The sequence below is a fragment of the Polyodon spathula genome, chromosome 37 (genome assembly GCF_017654505.1).
Source record: "Polyodon spathula isolate WHYD16114869_AA chromosome 37, ASM1765450v1, whole genome shotgun sequence".
In the NCBI taxonomy this organism is placed as follows: domain Eukaryota; kingdom Metazoa; phylum Chordata; class Actinopteri; order Acipenseriformes; family Polyodontidae; genus Polyodon; species Polyodon spathula.
The window spans coordinates 1050718-1070428 of record NC_054570.1 but is presented as its reverse complement, the minus strand read 5'-3'; the positions used below and the strand labels follow the sequence as shown (position 1 = coordinate 1070428).

Below are 19711 nucleotides of genomic sequence, written 5' to 3'. Positions count from 1 at the left end.
TGCTCTTAGACCCTAACCTGTTATTACAGAGAGAGAGATCTGGACCCTAACCTGTTATTACAGAGAGAGATCTGGACCCTAACCCGTTATTACAGAGAGAGATCTGGACCCTAACCCGTTATTACAGAGAAAGAGATCTGGACCCTAACCCGTTATTACAGAGAGAGAGATCTGGACCCTAACCCGTTATTACAGAGAAAGAGATCTGGACCCTAACCCGTTATTACAGAGAGAGAGATCTGGACCCTAACCCGTTATTACAGAGAGAGATCTGGACCCTAACCCGTTATTACAGAGAAAGAGATCGGGCACACATCGGGGTGTTTTGCATCCTGCTGATTTTGTTTTCCCTCTCTGGTAAACTCCCTGCTCACAGAGCGTCTGGCTGCAAATTGCCGTTGAAAGAATACGTATAGCCAATTTAACACTACTAGTTCACTGTGCGATTACAATTGAGATTATAGACAGACAGACAGCCCTGCGGTTTTGATTCACTCAATCGCTTCTCCTGACAGCAGGACACGTGCTTCTCTAGAGAAGCCCCGAAGTGCGCCTGAATCCGTGTTATCAGCAGTATAATACACATAGACCTGACACGGCAAAACCAGCCCTCAGTTTGACTCTTTCCTTGAAATACATTTATTTCCCTTTGCGTAATAACGACCTTCATTTTTAAGTACATTGTAAATATGCATAATAACACTAAAAATGTAAAAGTCTGTATTTTTTAAAAAAAAAATTTGCGGGAGAGAACACCAGCAGCATTAGATTCAACACTGAAACCCGTCATCTGTGTGGCGCCCTCTTGTGGTAATACACTGAACTGACTGCAGTCCGTGGGCGGTGAGTGACAGCGAAAGCATGGTAAAGCAGAGCTAAGCCTTGTAAAAAAAAAAAAAAAAAAATAAATAAATAAAAAAAAAAAAGAAAGCGGATTAATTAATAACAGTACAAAAAAAAAAAAAGAAAACCAGGTGCACAGCAGAACAGTGGGGTAAACCTGCAGAACGGGAAACCGAACAGTACGTTGGCTGACAATGGGGTAAGGGCAGTCTTCTGAGGCAGGCGATGCGGCGGGCTCTGCGCTCAGCCGCTGCAGGAGTACAGGTAAGTCTTGTCGATGCTCCAGTCCGGGGGGATGTCCTCGGGCGAGTGCGCTTTGACGTGTTTCTGCATGGCGGACAGGCTGGAGCAGTATTCCAGGCAGACGGTGCACTGGTAGGGCGCGGCCCCGTTGTGAGTCCGCAGGTGCTTGATCATCGCCGAGTAGTCCCGAGAGCGCTGGTGACACACCTTGCACTGGAACGGCTTCTCACCTGCGGGATGAGAGAGAGTGGGCTCAGCTCAGCGCCAGCAGTTACAATGCAGCCGCCTGTCTGTCTGTCTGTCTGTCTCTCTCTCTTTCTATCCTCTGCGTCTCTCTCTATCTCTCTCTCTCCCTCTCCCTCTCCTCACCGGTGTGCACTCGCGTGTGCGTCTCCAGCTGGTGCTTCAGGCTGAATTTCTTGGCACAGCTGCTGCATTCGTACGGCTTCTCTCCAGTGTGGCTCCGCTTGTGATTCTTCAAGGAGCTGTCATCACGGAAACAGCGACCGCAGAACTCGCACTCGAACCCTGCTTCCCCTGGAGAGAGATAAGGGGGGGGGGGGGTCACGACATCCAAAGAGTTCGATTAGAGACATCCCCCGAACACTTAGAAACATATTATAATTCATGATACAACGCCACTCTGAGTGCAGGATCTCCACTCTCAGCGCTTACAGTCTGGCTGCTGCTGATAGATGCGTGACTTGTTGTCAGGTCTTATTTGTACAGGTGAAATTGTGCCCCGTTATCTGGCAGTGGGGGTCGTCCTCGCTGACCTGTGTGTGTGCGCAGGTGCCTCCGGAGGGCGCTGTGGCTGGTGAAAGTCTTCCCGCACTCCTTGCAGCAGTAGCTCCAGCCGCTGGTGTGGTGCACGATGTGCTCCGTCACCGCCCCCTGGCTGTCAAACTGCTTCCTGCACAGCGGGCAGAACTGGGGGCCGTCAGAACCTACACGGAGGAGGACACGGGCACAGGCTTGTGTTACCATAGCAACAGCACAGTGAAAGCATGATAAAGCACAGAGAGGTCTGGTAAAGCATAGGGAAGCATTGTAAAGCACAGAGAGGTCTGGTAAAGCACAGGGAAGCATTGTAAAGCACAGAGAGGTCTGGTAAAGCACAGGGAAGCATTGTAAAGCACAGAGAGGTCTGGTAAAGCATATGGAAGCATTGTAAAGCACAGAGAGGTCTGGTAAAGCACAGGGAAGCATTGTAAAGCACAGAGAGGACTGGTAAAGCACAGGGAAGCATTGTAAAGCACAGAGAGGTCTGGTAAAGCATAGGGAAGCATTGTAAAGCACAGAGAGGTCTGGTAAAGCACAGGGAAGCATTGTAAAGCACAGAGAGGTCTGGTAAAGCACAGGGAAGCATTGTAAAGCACAGAGAGGTCTGGTAAAGCACAGGGAAGCATTGTAAAGCACAGAGAGGTCTGGTAAAGCACAGGGAAGCATTGTAAAGCACAGAGAGGTCTGGTAAAGCACAGGGAAGCATTGTAACGTTTCACATGCAGAGACCCTGTATCTACAACAGGAAACTGCACAGAGCTGCACTGCAGCCTCAACAAGGACGGCAGCGTCTCTGAGCTCCAGACACAATGCAGAGCAGCACGGACTCTACCAGCTCCTCTCTCTCTGTCTCTCTGTCTCTCATGGAAGTGTCAGGAGGATGCTGGCTGCTCAGTGAATAAAGCCGATTTCATCTCGTTCTGCTACAGTATCACTGTATTACATACGCGTCAGAGGCGGCCGGCCCCCATCCACACACTGTAAAACTTAAAAAAAAAAAAAAAAAAAAAAAAAAAAAAAAAACTTGTGATGAATCTGGCAGAGCACCAAAACCACCGCTGTACTGTGTGCTGTGTACGGCGTGTTCCTGTCTGTAACCACACCGGCTCTTCGGCTGCCTCTGCACAGCGATCGATCGCTCTCTGATAACTATAGAGCCGCGCCGCGCCTCGCTGGCTCAATTCTGTTTGAATTCTGGCAGGCAAGCAATACAGAGGTACCCCATTCTTTTAAAAAAAAAGTAATAAATAACATCGTGTCGTGGAAACAATTTTTTAATTTTTATTTTTTAATGTGGAATTATGCTGTGTTATGTATTTTGTGTTTAGTTTGATTTGCTTTTTTTTTTTAATCAGGAAAACACAATAGAACAAAACCAGTAACTATAGTTACTTAATAATCTATCAATAATAAAACACACATCCAGTGATTTTATAGAGAAAGTGTGATTTATAATAGATGTAAAACGACAGGCAGACAGACAGACAGACAGACAGGCAGGCAGGCAGGCAGACAGACAGAGTACCAATTGAGATCGATTTGATCTTCAGATCTGATAGAAATGAGCGAGTGTGAATGCAAACCACTTTCAGGTCAGTCCCAGTGGCTGACGGAGATGTGATCCCAGTCGATCCTTACCGGAGTGGATCTCTGCGTGCATTTGCAACCGGAGCCCGTCCTGGAATTCCGTCCCACAGAGCTCACAGCTGTACATCTTCCCGAGGCTCTGGTGCTTCCTGAAGGTAAAACACAAACAAACAACAAATACAGATTGGATGATTAGACAGGACTCCTCACACCCAAGAGAACCCGAATACACTCGCTGAGAAAACACTTCAACACGAGGACTCCTCACGCCCGAGAGAACCCGAATACACTCGCTGAGAAAACACTTCAACAAGAGGACTCCTCACGCCCGAGAGAACCCGAATACACTCGCTGAGAAAACACTTCAACAAGAGGACTCCTCACGCCCGAGAGAACCCGAATACACTCGCTGAGAAAACACTTCAACAAGAGGACTCCTCACGCCCGAGAGAACCCGAATACACTCGCTGAGAAAACACTTCAACAAGAGGACTCCTCACGCCCGAGAGAACCCGAATACACTCGCTGAGAAAACACTTCAACAAGAGGACTCCTCACGCCCGAGAGAACCCGAATACACTCGCTGAGAAAACACTTCAACAAGAGGACTCCCCACGCCCGAGAGAACCCGAATACACTCGCTGAGAAAACACTTCAACAAGAGGACTCCCCACGCCCGAGAGAACCCGAATACACTCGCTGAGAAAACACTTCAACAAGAGGACTCCCCACGCCCGAGAGAACCCGAATACACTCGCTGAGAAAACACTTCAACAAGAGGACTCCCCACGCCCGAGAGAACCCGAATACACTCGCTGAGAAAACACTTCAACAAGAGGACTCCCCACGCCCGAGAGAACCCGAATACACTCGCTGAGAAAACACTTCAACAAGAGGACTCCCCACGCCCGAGAGAACCCGAATACACTCGCTGAGAAAACACTTCAACAAGAGGACTCCCCACGCCCGAGAGAACCCGAATACACTCGCTGAGAAAACACTTCAACAAGAGGACTCCCCACGCCCGAGAGAACCCGAATACACTCGCTGAGAAAACACTTCAACAAGAGGACTCCCCACGCCCGAGAGAACCCGAATACACTCGCTGAGAAAACACTTCAACAAGAGGACTCCCCACGCCCGAGAGAACCCGAATACACTCGCTGAGAAAACACTTCAACAAGAGGACTCCCCACGCCCGAGAGAACCCGAATACACTCGCTGAGAAAACACTTCAACAAGAGGACTCCCCACGCCCGAGAGAACCCGAATACACTCGCTGAGAAAACACTTCAACAAGAGGACTCCCCACGCCCGAGAGAACCTGAATACACTCGCTGAGAAAACACTTCAACAAGAGGACTCCCCACGCCCGAGAGAACCCGAATACACTCGCTGAGAAAACACTTCAACACGAGGACTCCTCACGCCCGAGAGAACCCGAATACACTCGCTGAGAAAACACTTCAACAAGAGGACTCCCCACGCCCGAGAGAATCCGAATACACTCGCTGAGAAAACACTTCAACAAGACGACTCCCCACGCCCGAGAGAACCTGAATACACTCGCTGAGAAAACACTTCAACACGAGGACTCTTCAAAGAGTGCAGGATTACAAGCACCTGCAGAGTGGAAATGTATGCTTATCATCAGGGCTCTCGTCGAGCTATCTGTCAATTACACCTGAAGAGGATTTCTCTGAACAGTGTCCCTGAACCCCTCTTCACAGCATCACAGAAAGTGACATCGTTCACCCTCGAGCCTCCTGCCGTAACAGGAGTGTGTTCTGAGCAAAGCTTCTGTTTCGAAATTCAATAAAACTACGTGCTGACTCTTTCCATTGAGAGTCTGTAACTACTGAGAATGGTTACTCAGTAAATATGCATCATTACCATGTTATAATGCACAGGTACAATGTATTTAATGTGTCAATCTTTTTGCACTACATATATCCTCACCCTATGTTAACATACGGAATTGTATAGTACGTTTTTTTTTTTAAGTGTAATTCACGTAACAGTGGCATTGTAACATGATCGTAGTATTACTTCACAGTCGTGTGGACAAAGTGGCTTATCACTTAGTGACATTCATTAACCTGCATTTACTGTCAGTAATTACTATGTAAAGTGTAATTACTTCATGTAAAGTTTACCACACTGTAAGCATGCGGTGCGGAAGACAGCTTGTATTGGGAGGAAGCTGGCAACTCAGATTGGATGAGAAAGCAGGAGGAGAATTCAGAGGAAGCGGCCCAGGCCCTGTGAACCGCTTGCGGGGGAAGTGCTGTGTGGTTTCAGTGGGGCTGGGGCTGGGGGCGTGGGGGTGGAGTGACATTTTTCCATCCAATAGCTGGGTTCATGCATCAGGATGATAATCTTTGTACCACTCCCCCCCCCCCTCCCCTGCCGTGCTTAAAACACAAAGTCCTAGCTCAGGAAATGACAGACCGCAGGTTTACAGAACACTAATCAAGCGCTGTTCCTCTTTCAGAAGCAGGTAGAGTCTTCCTCCTCTCTGCAGTACGAAGGGTGTGGGGTGAGATGGGTGTCTCTCATGAACCCACAGCAAACCCCACACGGTCTCTTTGTTCACCAGACCATCAGCTGAACAAAAATTCACACAGACTGTAACTATTTCTGTTTTAACAGCGCCCGACAATCAGAGTTATTTAGTTTCTAAAGGTGTAGGAACCTAAGTCAAAACCTTTTAGCCAAAGACTTATTTTGTTTTTTTAAGTTAAGAAACTAAGGCAAAGCAGGCAAACATTATGGGCACTAGTGTTTTCATCAGTGTTACTAAAACTAGAAGAGACCGAGTCAAGCAGACCAGCGTTTGGGCTCCAGTGCCTTCATCAGTGTTACTGAAACTAGAAGAGACCGAGTCAAGCAGACCAGCGTTTGGGCTCTAGTGCTTCATCAGTGTTATCGAAACTAGAAGAGACTGAGTCAAGCAGACCAGCGTTTGGGCTCCAGTGCCTTCATCAGTGTTATTGAAACTAGAAGAGACCGAGTCAAGCAGACCAGCGTTTGGGCTCTAGTGCCTTCATCTGCAGTGTGTTAAATGTTATTTTTTTGCATGCAATCGTTATTCATTTGAACCCACAAAGCGTGTTTTGACAATCACTTTGGTAGAAACCCGTTTATTGGTTCAAATGAAAAACACACTTTCACCCAGTTGCATTAAATGGGTAGCAAATGGATAATAACGGGGGACCCAGAGCCCTCATCAAACAGCTTGCTCGTTAAAATCTTCAGCATGCATTTGAAGAACGGGCGGGCATCTAATAATTATATGGTTAATGAGAGAGAGAGCGAGAGAGACACACTTACAGCTGCATGCAATCACTGTTTCAGTCTCTGCTGTGCTTATCAATCGTTTTTGGTTTACAGTAAAAATCATTTGCATGCGTGTTCGTGTGACTGCAATATTAATAAGGTCACGCTGAAGAGTCACGGCTAAGGTCGGTTAATTTTAGAATTTTCTTGAATTCAAGTTGCTGACACCGTGAGACGCGAGGTGAATCAACCCATTTGAATATGACCTTTTATTTTGAGGTTGATGCAGCTTTTCTGTGTTTCCGGATCGCCAGGGGTCGAAGGCAATTCCTCTGAATGCGGATTCCAGGGGGAAAATGTGATTGGGGGCGGTTCTGTCCGCAGCCTGGGTGCTTTCTGCGCTTCGTCGTTTTCATTAGAAGTCGTCTAAGAATAATAGTGTGGAAAGTGTTTTAATAGGCAGAGGGCTGCATCTTCTGGGTGTCTTTGATGTACGCTGAATCGTGGGTGGGGGAGACAACAGGGAGAGTCCCCAGATACTTCTCTACAGCTCTGGCCAAAAGTTTTGCATCACCTAGAATTTTAGTATTGAGACATAAAGAAAAAAAAAAAAAAAAAAAAACTAGATGAACAGAATTCAGATCTTTTATTTAGCATCTTCTAATCAAATAAACAAAGTAAAAAAAAAATAGAAAGATCTACCAGAAGCCATTAATAGTAGTAAAGTAGTATTTCATGTTAGATATTGAAATGTCACATTTTTTCAGAAAGCTGTTCATGTAATTCGATAAGCTAAGGCAACATTAATCAGCCAGTTTCATTTGACTTTATGAGTTAATTATATAGGGTGATGCAAAACTGTGAGCCTGAGCTGAACAGCAAAGGGGAACACTTCACCGGTGGAAAGTACACAAGGGGGGAGCACTCCTGTTAGTCAGAGAGCTGTCTGCCCAGGCAAATGAGGGACGCTCTTTCAGCGTGTCAGACACAATGGTGCCAGGCTTATCACCCTGTCGCACCACCTTTGAAGTAACAATGCAATCGCTCATGGGAGTTGCAGTTTGATGTATGATCGCCTCTCCCGCGCTATGGATAAGCACAGGGCTCAGCAATAGCGAGAGCAGTATGATCCCCATTCCAGGCCCCAGGCTGACTCACTCTTCACAGGCCGATGTAATTGGTATGAAACGTTCTTCGGGTTTAGCGTTACAGTCTCAGCAGGGGCTTTTAATGTGGGGAGGTGAGGTGCAAAAGACCCCAGAGTGAAAATCAGAACCCCGCGATAAATGTGATACCCCATAACAATATACATTATTAATTAAATAATAATCATAATAATAATTCATTGTAATACAAGGATAATGTATATCATATATAAAATGACATACTTTTCCACTAGTAAAGTAAAAGTGAATTTTATGGCCTTGTTTATTATTATTATATTATTATTATTATTATTATTATTATTATATGTGAGGAGGGCAGCAGCCTCCTCACTGTCCTGCTCTCGGAGATAGTTTCATCCTCTATGATTGTTATAACTCCTCAAAGTCTTGACGGGCCATACCTTTTTCCAAATCTATTGTTTGTTTCTGTTTATTTCTGTAATCGAAAGTTCATTGGCTTACCCTTCCACTAAGAGACTAAAACTTACAGTTAACATCCTACTCGCAGGGAGAATTAAAAGTTAAGCCACTGCAAAAATAACGGCATGACTTACCTGTCTTGCTGCTCTTGTATGCTCCCCAGTAAAGCTGCACCGACACCAGATCTCTTGTCCAGGATGCTCTCCGCTGCACCGGGCTCCCGTCCACTCTGGAGGAAGCCATTCCTGAAGGGGCTGAAGCTGCTGAACCCCCCTGCCGGAGCGCCGATCCTCAGCTGGGAGTGCGCGATCATGGGGAACATGGGAGGAGCTGGCATGGGCAAGCCTTGCACTTGGTAGCTGAGCAGGTGAGCCGGGTAGAGAGATGGGTGGGAACTGATGGTCACCAGCTCCCTGTTGGCCAAAGCCATGCCATGGGTAGTCCAGGGGCTCGTCTTTTTGGAGTCCGTGAGAACCCGGTGAGCCGTGGCAATGACACTGCCCCGAGGAGGCATCAGCTGTCCGTCTTTGGAGGTTGAATGAGGCTCCTCCTCCATGCTCGACCGTCGATTGCTCTGGGGTCTCCTGGGCTGAGTTCCTGAGGTTCCAGGTTCCTGGCAGAGGGTGGAAGGGAAAGCAGCGTGACTGTCGATCGGAGATCTCCTGGGGCTGGTCGTCGGGGGAGTCACTGGTGGGGACAGAGACTCCTTCTCTTTCCTGGCTGCCTCCCGAATCCTCAGCAAGCAAGGCTCAGAGGGCAAGGGGGGTTCGGGAGTCTTCTGGGTGGCCAGGAGAAAGAAGCACTGCCTGCCCAGCTGCTCCATCTGCAGCCGCTCTGCAGCCTCCAGGAGGCTCTGGAGATCTTCCACGCGGGCCTCCAGGGCTTCCGTGTAGGCGTAGTCCAGGATCTGCTGGAAGGTCCTCCAGGAGAGGAAGTCCAAGGTGCAGCGGTGGCCCTGATCCTTCAGAAGGGCCTCCAGGCGCTTGCTGGTACAGGCCAGGACTAAGCTGTGCGCCTGGAAGGCTCGGCTCTCCACCACGATGACGGCGTCGCACAGAGTGCCGGACAGACGCATCTCGTTGGCTCGCCGCAGCAGGCAGGCGGAATGCTGGGGGTTCTGGAGCCTCACCGTCCCCATGGCAACGGACACCCAGAGTTCTTCTCACAGCACAAACAAAGGGGGTCGCTTCCAGACTCTAGGATTGCATCAGCTGTCTCCATTCAATCTGCGAAACAGATGTTTTTTTTGGAAAGTTATCATTCGACTGCTCTGCGGGATTCTTTGACAAGACTCTGCCAATTCAAACCCTGCATCAAAATGCTATATAAAAAGTGATGTGAAGGAGAATTAGCCCTATTGATAAGCAAGGCAAATCACTTCTTTGGTAGTGATAGGAGTAAAATTCCCTGTTTCGGGAAAGAGATAAACCTTGTGAGGATGTGATCAGACTGAATTGGATAACTGATTGCTGCACGATTCTTCCCTGTCTTCTCAAGCCAGACCAGTGGATGGTGCCACTGTAAATATTGTGTGACTGTGAGGCTGAGCTGCACCTAAAGGATAAAGGGTGGTCCCTCCAGTCCTGGGCAGCCCATAGGAAACTGAACTGCTCCCTCACCCTCTAAGAGAAAGACTGGTCCCCTACAGACAAACAAGGCATGGAGAGAGACCTGCTCCCTCCGTTATACTGCTATTGAAATGACTGCCTGCAGCGTTTCATACACCCACTGGAGCAACAATTGAGAGATAAGGGCAGGAAATATGCTGAGACAAAAGTGCGAGAAAGCTAAACAAAATCTGAACTGAAAATGCTTTAAAGTTAAGATTTTCTGATGAGCCATCTATAGGCATGTTTCGTGGTCTGCTCTACAGCCAACAGCAAGTGAAATCTATCTATTGTATTATAATGCTCCGTTCTTTAAACTGGATATCTTCTGCACTTCCTCTGAAGTTCTGCAGTCATTCATTTCAAATTCAGCCCTGCTAATTCATCATGATCTAAAAACATTAGGCTTCCCCTCCATCCATCCATAATGAATTCACTGTTTATTCTTCACTAATTCATATCCTTACTCGGCTACCAGGGGACTGTGAGAATTGTTCATTCACACAAATGCATGTCTTACACATTTGTTACAAAGTGGCACGGAATGAACATGGGTAATTAAATCCTTGTGGATTAACAGGGTCTGAATTCAAAATGAATGCCCTCAGAACTGTGTTTGGTATTCAGTCAGGATCCAGCATCATGCATTTGTGTCTGTTATTTTAAAGTGTTACCCAAACACTGATGTACACTAATATCCAGAAATGAAAACTGCAGATATTGGTTGCTATGTGTGTGGAGGGATGGTACGCTCCAGAAATGAGACAGCCTTTGTTTTTGTCTTGCAGACGCGCTGAGATCAGACGGCTCTGTTGATAATTCGTTTGACGTGAGCGCGTTCCAGATGCGTTGGAGGAAGAGGCGTTTAATTTCGCGATGACAAGTTATCTGAGCGAGCGGTCGGTATGTTATGAGGTGGCGTTTATCGCTCAGCTGAAGCAGGCCTGAAATCTAATAAGAACAGACCAGCGCTTGTGTTTTTCTTCACTGATATTACATGAGAAACTCAATACAGGTTTACCGCCGTGGAGTTTTGCGTCACAGTTTCGCCATTTCCCATTTTTCTCTGGTTACCCAACGTTCTTTCTTACGTTTGATCACAGTTTCCAGTGACGCACACTCTTGGCTGTGCTTAGCTACGCGTTCCTTATACTTCACTCACTTTGCATTGCTTTTACTGTGCTGCACTGCACCGCCTGGAGTCTAGACCCACTCCAATCCAGTTGCACTTTCAATCAGCACGCACGTAGCTCACTTTACTACCAGAAACGCTGCAACAATAAACGGACGAGAACAGCAATCAATGGCACAGAGCTAATACCAGACAGGCCATGAGGAGAAAACATCCCCACCTTACCAGAAAACACCCCCACAGCGACAACGCTCAACTCCTTCCCTCCTTTCTTCCCTTTCCATACTTATCGAATCTTATCTACATTTCCTGTGCTTGTTTGTTTCCTTCCTGTGCCACACCTTGTTACCTGGTGTCATTTACAACCCTGCCGTGACTAAAATCATACATTGACAGCACTGAGGTGGAAAGCATCTGATGCAACGCAGTGCGTGGAAGAAGGCACTAGATGAAGCGTTTGTCTACTTACAGCTTGTGCTAGAAACACTGGTAACTGATTGGAGGAAAACTATAGATATATTTTTTAAGAACATACGAAAATCTACAAACAAGAGGAGGGAGTTCGACCCATCTCAGCTCGTCTGGTTCCGAGCAGTTGATTGATCTCAGAACTTTGTCAATTCGGGCTGTTAAGGGTCCCAGTGATTCTGCCTCCACAGCGTGGCTAGGCAGCCCATTCCATCCCCTCAACTCTCTCTACTGTTTCAGCATAGTTAATATAATATCTGCACCATGACTCAGCCACGTCAAAATCAACGCTGTTGATGATGAAATAATGACTTTTTGAAGTGTGTTTTAATTATAATCCATCCATTTAAAAAAAAAGGAAGATTTCTGAACACTGTGATTTTGCATCTGATTTTGCGTCCTCTCAAGATAACTGCACCCTGCATGAAAACCTCTCGGTGTGAGAATTTCAGTTTGCAGTCAGTAACCAGTGATGCAGAAACAATAGGCACTGGTGTGTGAAAATGTTACACCACTTTGTGTTTTAATCAGGCATCTTAAACAAAAACAAAAAACATTTGTGGTCGCTATTTTAAATTATTTTTTTTAAGTTGTTAATTAAATTAGGTAATTACTCATTTGCCTATTTTCCAAGATTTTCAGTTCTGGTGGTTTGATTTGATACGCACAACAAATCAAAACTACAGAAGCAACGGGGTGTTCTAATACATGTGCACACTCACACACACACACTCACACACACATACATTTTGTATGGCACTTTCTCAGTATTTTAACTAAAAAATGTGAGCGGCTCTACCCTGATTCTTTCCATGGTGTATTTCAGGCATTTAAAAATGCATTTAAATGAGGAAAAATCTAGGTGTTAAAATTGTTACGAGTTTCGGCTGCACACGGCCCACTGCAAAACAACCGTTGCAGGGAAGGAAAGGTACATTTAAAAACAACCAAACAAACAAATACAAAAAAAAGTTGAGTTGCTATTCTCATCTGGATATTACTGGAAACGAGATTTCAAACAGCAGGGCTGGCCAGGTTTCGGTTTCAGAGCACTTTGCAGCATTCAAAGGGTTAATTTCGATCAACCAGAACAGGCATCATTCATTCATAGGAATTAACTGCCTGGCTTTAGAACGAGGGAAACACGAATCCCTCAGAACCATTTATAACCCATCTATAAAGGGTTATAAACATGTCCTAAGTGTCATGAGATTGCTATTAATAAGAATAACAAACTGACCTACATAAACCCTTCTAATTAACACGAAAGAAGGCTTCACACTGGCTGTGACGCGTTAATAAAATATGACACCCTGCCACTCGTTGCTAAATAATAACCATCACTGTATTCATTTGATTGGGGAGCAAACCAGAAAACGCATAAAAACACAAGAATGAAAATCTCTCCTCTAGACCTGGAAAAGACAGCTTGGTGTTTCAAACACTGATAAAACTGCTGTGTCTTATTTATCAAACTGCTGTGTCTTATTTATCAAACTGCTGTGTATTATTTATCAAACTGCTCTGTCTTATTTATCAAACTGCTGTGTCTTATTTACAAACTGCTCTGTCTTATTTATCAAACTGCTCTGTCTTATTTACAAACTGCTCTGTCTTATTTATCAAACTGCTCTGTCTTATTTATCAAACTGCTGTGTATTATTTCTCAAACTGCTCTGTCTTATTTACAAACTGCTCTGTCTTATTTATCAAACTGCTCTGTCTTATTTATCAAACTGCTGTGTATTATTTATCAAACTGCTCTGTCTTATTTATCAAACTGCTGTGTCTTATTTACAAACTGCTCTGTCTTATTTATCAAACTGACCCTCACGCACATTTACCACAGAACATTTGCAAGATCATACCCCCACAGAACATTTGGAAGATAAAACCCCCCCCCCCATGCTTATACTTTGCATTTAACATCATTTAGCGCGGTTAGCTCTGTGTGATTTCATACTTTTTACTGGCAGTGTCTGCTAATGCGATACACCTTGCAACATCTGACTTTCAATACCAGCACTACTGGAATTTAAACAAATGCATTTCAAACATAACACTTTACTTAAAATACCGCTACTACTACTAATAATAATAATAATAATAATAATAATAATAATAATAATAATAAAAAAAGAAGAAGAATAAAGTGGTAATCATTTGATCCAGAAGTAGCTTCAAAATGATTGATACATCAGATCTCAATGAAAGTTTGTCCAGTTTATCCATATCTATCTATCTATCTATCTATGGTTGAAATTAACAAAGGGTGTTCATTTGCAAACACTTTTTTTCTCTGGCTTATTTTAGACACATTTCAATCAAATGAAATGTTGACTAAAGACAGCAGAGGGAATGCAGGGCTGCATTCTCTTGTATTCAACACCTTCTCAACACTGAGCGTTTCCTCAGAAATATTATATGTCGACTGGATCAGCAACGCTCAACTTAAAAAAAAAAGCAAAAAAAAAACCTCCATCTCAAACTGTGTGATCATGTGCTGTGCCATACTATACATCAGGGCCCTTCAGTGGTTCTCATTCCTTTGATGTGAAAGCAAGCTGTTGTAGAACACCAGTAACAGGGAGTGCTCTGAGATAGCATGCCTGTTTCTACTATTTGACTTTGTTTCTTAGTTTCAAGTCAAGTCTGCACTCCAGAACAACAGCTTGCTTTCCTATCTGCTTCAGTGTTTAAGAGAACCAGATGTTGCAGAAAGGATTAGATTCGATTTCGGAAGCCTTATTTATTACATGATATTTAAAATAGCTGCTTTGTGTGTGTGTGTATATATATATATATATATATATATATATATATATATATATATATATATATAACTGATTTTCAAATCGTTAATAAGTGTAAAAAAACATGGAGAACGAAAAATTTTTTTTTTTTTTCATAAAAAAAATTTAAAATAGAAAAGTTTTAATATATATTATAATATATATATATATATATATATATATATATATATATATATATATATACTTCTGTAAACACATTAGTTTCGAAAATATATTTATTTTAATAAAATTCTTCCAATAACGACTGGTTATATTTCTACGATTGTATTTTTTTTAAAATGTTTTTTAAGTTGATAAAATGCCAGACGATTTTATATTTTTTAAAATGTATTTAAGTTGGTAAAACGTCAGACGTTTTTGTATTTTTAAATATTTTTAAGTTGGTAAAATGTCAGACGATGTTATATTTTTTAAAATGTCTTTAAGTCAGACGATTTTGTATTTTAAAATATATTTAAGTTGGTAAAATGTCAGACGATTTTGTATTTTTAAATGTTTTTAAGTGGGTAAAATGTCAGACGATTTTATATTTTTAAACGTTTTTTTAACGTTTATTTTTAATTTCTGATTCTCAACTAGATTCTCAAAGGATTTACTCCAAAATTTCATTAGCATCGATTACTATAAAATACCTAATTCTTAACAACAACAAAAAATAAATAAAACTCGACATGTGTTAACATGTTAGTAACAGCTAATGCATGAAAAATAACGTAAAGCACAAACATCAGAAACTGTACTTGGAATGCTTATAACTGTGTTATTAAGAATGATGTAACCTTATAACTGTGTTATTAAGAATGATGTAACCTTATAACTGTGTTATTAAGAATGCTATACCCAGTATTTGCTCGTTCTGTTTCAGTCTATTGCAGATTTGGTAGCGCAGCCCTTATAAGAGATGTCATAACAACCTAATCAAGCTTATACTGTTATTACATCACTAAATATATGAAACTCTTAGATTTTGTTAATAACACCAGTTTCATCACACAAGAAAACACGAGTCTGCAAATACATTCAACTCCAGCCACACGGCTAAAAAGATATGACAGTTTAGTTCTGACTTGTAAATAAAAAACCCCAAAAAATCCCAATGACATCTCACAAAAGGAAAGAAAAAAAAATCAATAAAACAAACATAGACTCTTCTTAACCTACTGTGCACAAGTCCAGAAACACATCCCTCCCTTTCAGAACCAGAATCAGGGCTGTATTAACTGAAGAATGGGCTAGATAGTCTAGTTTGAGTTAGAGGACGGAGAGAAGCCAGTTTCTTCTCGCTGTTTGCTTGTAAGAACGCACTGGTACTACAAGAAGAGGAGAAAGGCCATTCAAGGTGCAGAACCTCCCTCTTTCGATACAGCAGTGACAACTAGAATCAGAATCCTCTCTGACTCAGGCCTGGCTATTAATGGGAAAGGCGACTCACGTCTTGAAATATCTGTTTTTCTTAATATATCTAGGGCATCCACACCTTTAACAGCATTGTGGTCGTTTCCTGTTCAAATCAACCTAATCTATGAGATCTACAACCTAACCTGTGAAATCCTGTGTTTTTTTTTTCTTTTTCCAGTGTCATTTTGTTTCATACAAAGCTATGTGTAACCCCTCCTAGCTCAGAAACTTACAACGAATTTTAAAAATAATGATAATCTTGAAGCGCGTGAACCGACAAAATCAAACTAAAAATCAAAGGGGTTGACGAAACCAGAATAAAAGTTTTACTTCATCTATTTTTATTGTATCTAATTTTATTTCATAGGCTTGTGAATAAATGCAGTAGAATCTGAGCTGAGTTTAATATTTTTATAATATGTTCCCATGAATACATCTATATCTGAATCTTAAGGCATAGAGACCAATGCAAACCACCACCAAAAATATTACCTTGCAAATGTGAGGCGAATGCATATTACACATTGTGTATATAGAGCAGTGGCAATAACACATTTATTTAACTATATACTGCTGGAATATGAAATAGATTTGATCGACTATATATATATATATATATATATATATATATATATATATATATATATATATATATATATATATATATATATATATATATATCTTGAGTTGATGTCTTTGATTTTATTGTACCGGAATAACAGTTTTGTATTTGCAAAACCATCGGGACAATTTTAAACCGCTGTTTAAAATTGTGTCCTGATAATTACAGAGTTTCCTATTCATTAAGCTTTTTTTCTAGATGGATATTAAAGAGGCCAGCTACAGTCTAGCACAGTTCCACGAGGGGCAATTAGCAGAGAATCAAATCCACTGGTTATTAACATGTTATTAAGCTGGTTATAAACAGATAATAACCAAATAGGGTGGCTTTGGGACATCCTGTCTTCAAATGAATGATTCTAATGAGGAGCGCCCATCCCGTAAGAGCAGTGGAACCCCAGATTCATGCAAAGAGGGGCTTTCTAGTTTTCTTTCTTTGCGGTTTTACCTGCCAAGACGGGGTCCTGTGCTGGTGAAAGCCAAGCTAAGCAGTGAGCAGCCCTGCTGCATGTATTCACCCCTCTGTCTCTTAATCCAGTACAAGGTTGAGAGAGCGTGTGTGTGTGTGTGATGTTTCCTTCCTCTACTCGCTTCGATTGCAACAGAACCTCAGTAGCAAGCAACAGTAACGCTTCAATGAAGTGTCTCCAATTATCGAGTATTTACAGAGCAGTTACTGAATCAATACATGTGCGTACACAAGCATAGTTTCAATGCACTTACTGTGTAAATCTCTTTGCATGATATAACCCTAATCCTAACTCCAATCTTGACTCTAATCACTTTATGATACAATTGCATACTTACATATCTCCTGCAAAAAGATTTACCCATTAACTACGCATGACAGCATTGTAATGAAGTGGAAGCGCACACACAGTTACTGTGTAACTACTATGCAAATACACAGTGATCTGAGACACATAATGTTAAATGTTGTCCTAGAGACTGACTCACACAGAACAATTGACTGTAGTTATTTTTTAAAAGCAGCACTGACATTCAAAGGGGAAACTTTGAGTATACTCTACAGACACTTTATAATATGGAACAAATGACCCCAGTGCAATCCATCTTCCATAAGCATGAATGAGAAAGCATGCTGAGCAAGGTTTCAATTAAGATCACAGTCCTGGCGTGAAGCACAGAAGAGCAGCCTGGAGAGTGCTGCGGTGCGCATCTAGAAAAGAAGAGAGTTTGAACTCACCCAGCTCACGATCCTATCAGCCTACCCTTCATCCTGTCTGCACCAAACCAAACACACGCTGTGGCTTTGCAGAGCTACGCACTCTCTGTATTACCAGCATGTGTGACACTTCGGTCATCAGCAGACTGAAACTCCCGCCCCTCTCGCTCTCCCTCAACCTCACTGGAGACTCTCGAGTGCAAGCCAGGCTGGTGATTGGGCAGTGAGCACGTCACTATGGGAGAATGTTCAAGCCATTGCAATCAATGATGCGATTAATGTGTCTGCACTGTGAAGTGGCTACGAGTTCAAACACTGATGGTAGAGATCCAGCCAAACAGATATCATTGAAAAAAAATGTTTTCAACCTGCATTTTGTTTTAACATTGAACATTTCATTAATGTCCAAGATAACACTTTCCAATAAGAGTCTCTAATTGCTTTGTATTTACATAGCAGCTACTTAGTAAATACATGTGCACTGACACCATGCTAGCATGCATTGTTACAATGCACTTACCGTGTCAATCTTTATGCACGACAGGTAAGAACACAATTGCATTCAAAAAGGGTTAGGGTTAGGGTTAGGGTTAGGGTTAGGGTTAGGGTTAGGGTTAGGGTTAGGGTTAGGGTTAGGGTTAGATCATGCAATAAACTGTAACTATTCCTAATTGGAATGCTGTGTCAGTTCACACCTATTTACAAACTCCCTCTGAAATTATTTACTGCGTTCTTTATTTTTGGTCTTATTTGATTTATCTGCTACTGACTTTATTGTACTTTATAACTGCTCTTATCTGTAATGTGATATTCTAATATTTAATAATATGAGACTTATAATGTGATATTTTGTAACAACTGAAAGTTGCCCTGGAAAGAGCATCTGCTAATAATAATAATAATAATAATAATAATAATAATAATAATAATAATAATAATAATACACAGTAATTAGAGACTCTTAATGTAAATGTTAAGGCTGAATGTCTCGCTTTCACACGCATTCTAAGGCTTCAGGATAATATATCTATTCACTGCTTGTCTTTGTGGCGTTTTGTGTCATATCCAAAGTGGAATTTTCTGTTTAAAAAAAAAACAAAAAAATGTAATTTATTTAATTTGCATTTAACAGAATGGTATTTTTCATCAGACTCTAGGGAAGATGCACTCAATTGTGCATCACTGGAAGCTTAGTAATGACTATTTTGTTAATTGACAGTTTATATGCAGAAATGAATATGTTCTCTGATGATATACCTGCATTTACCAATATGCTTCTGTAAATCATAAGAGTAACTGATAATATATTAAATAACACGTGAATATTCTTTTCGTTTTGAAAGAATATTCAAGCGTGAAAGCTCACGCTCATCACAGCGCTATGGACCTGCAGTTTGAGAGCTGGTATGGTAACGCTATTGTTATTGCAATCTGTTGGGTGTTTTTTTCCACTGTGACTGCAGGGTCTGTCTTGTGGTCCATGATTACATTGATCCTATTGCAAACCATATCTTAAGAGCTCTGTGGAAAATGACAAATGGTGTCACTGCTGTGACGGTACAGAGAGGGAAGAAGGGCACACTTTTCAACAGGGCCATGTTTTTCAAAGGTCTATACAAGCCACACGATCACAGCATTGGAGTTCACTCATTCAAATAGTGGTTAACAACATCATGGGAAAATCATTTAATATTGGCTTGGCATGACGACAGCTGCTTTCATACAGATGAGGTTTTTTGGTTTTTTTTTTTTATGTGGAACAGGATCGTGTTTGTTAAAACACATCCACACAATGCTAGTACAGACAGTTAGAATGCATTTAAAGTGTATATTTTTGCATGATAGATGTAAGTACACAATTCTATCAGAAAATGATTAGGGTTAGGGTTATATCAAGTAAAATAATGAACACATGAACTACATTGCATCTATGCCTGTTATAACATGGTAATGATGTGTCAGCACACATGTATTTACTCAGTAACTACTATGTAAATACCCAGTAACTAGAGACATTTAATGTAAAGCGTGACCAGAAATAGTTTTATAACTACATAACTACAACACTGTATATTTTAAATATGCCACACACACATTCAATTGGTTACCCTGAGATTTAAAAACTCAAGATCCACTTGTATAAAAACAAATAAACCAAGGAGTGG

At 42.2% G+C, this 19711-nt stretch overlaps 1 protein-coding gene across 2 annotated transcripts; it reads right to left on the bottom strand.

Annotated features, from left to right (window-relative positions):
* Positions 1 to 63: 63 nt before the first annotated feature.
* LOC121304216 (zinc finger and BTB domain-containing protein 16-like) lies at positions 64 to 17663 on the bottom strand. Of its 2 annotated transcripts, XM_041235218.1 has the most exons (6): positions 17568 to 17663; positions 8456 to 9547; positions 3508 to 3605; positions 1863 to 2033; positions 1456 to 1623; positions 64 to 1316 (listed from the first exon to the last, which is right to left on the bottom strand). In XM_041235218.1, exons 2-6 carry the CDS (start codon positions 9457 to 9459, stop codon positions 1087 to 1089), a joined length of 1671 nt encoding a protein of 556 aa, XP_041091152.1. In that variant the 5' UTR covers positions 9460 to 9547; positions 17568 to 17663; the 3' UTR covers positions 64 to 1086. The 2 variants fall into 2 exon arrangements, with proteins under 2 accessions (XP_041091152.1, XP_041091151.1); XM_041235217.1 differs by lacking the exon at positions 17568 to 17663 and having other exon boundaries at positions 8456 to 13602.
* Positions 17664 to 19711: the final 2048 nt, after the last annotated feature.

Excerpts from the sequence above, each read along its gene's own strand:
- LOC121304216 (XM_041235218.1), bottom strand. The coding sequence starts at position 9,459 with ATGGGGACGGTGAGGCTCCAGAACCCCCAGCATTCCGCCTGCCTGCTG. Across the intron at positions 2,034-3,507 it reads GCACGCAGAGATCCACTCCG|GTTCTGACGGCCCCCAGTTC; the intron begins GTAAGGATCGAC and ends TCCTCCGTGTAG. Across the intron at positions 1,624-1,862 it reads GCACCTGCGCACACACACAG|GGGAAGCAGGGTTCGAGTGC; the intron begins GTCAGCGAGGAC and ends ATCTCTCTCCAG.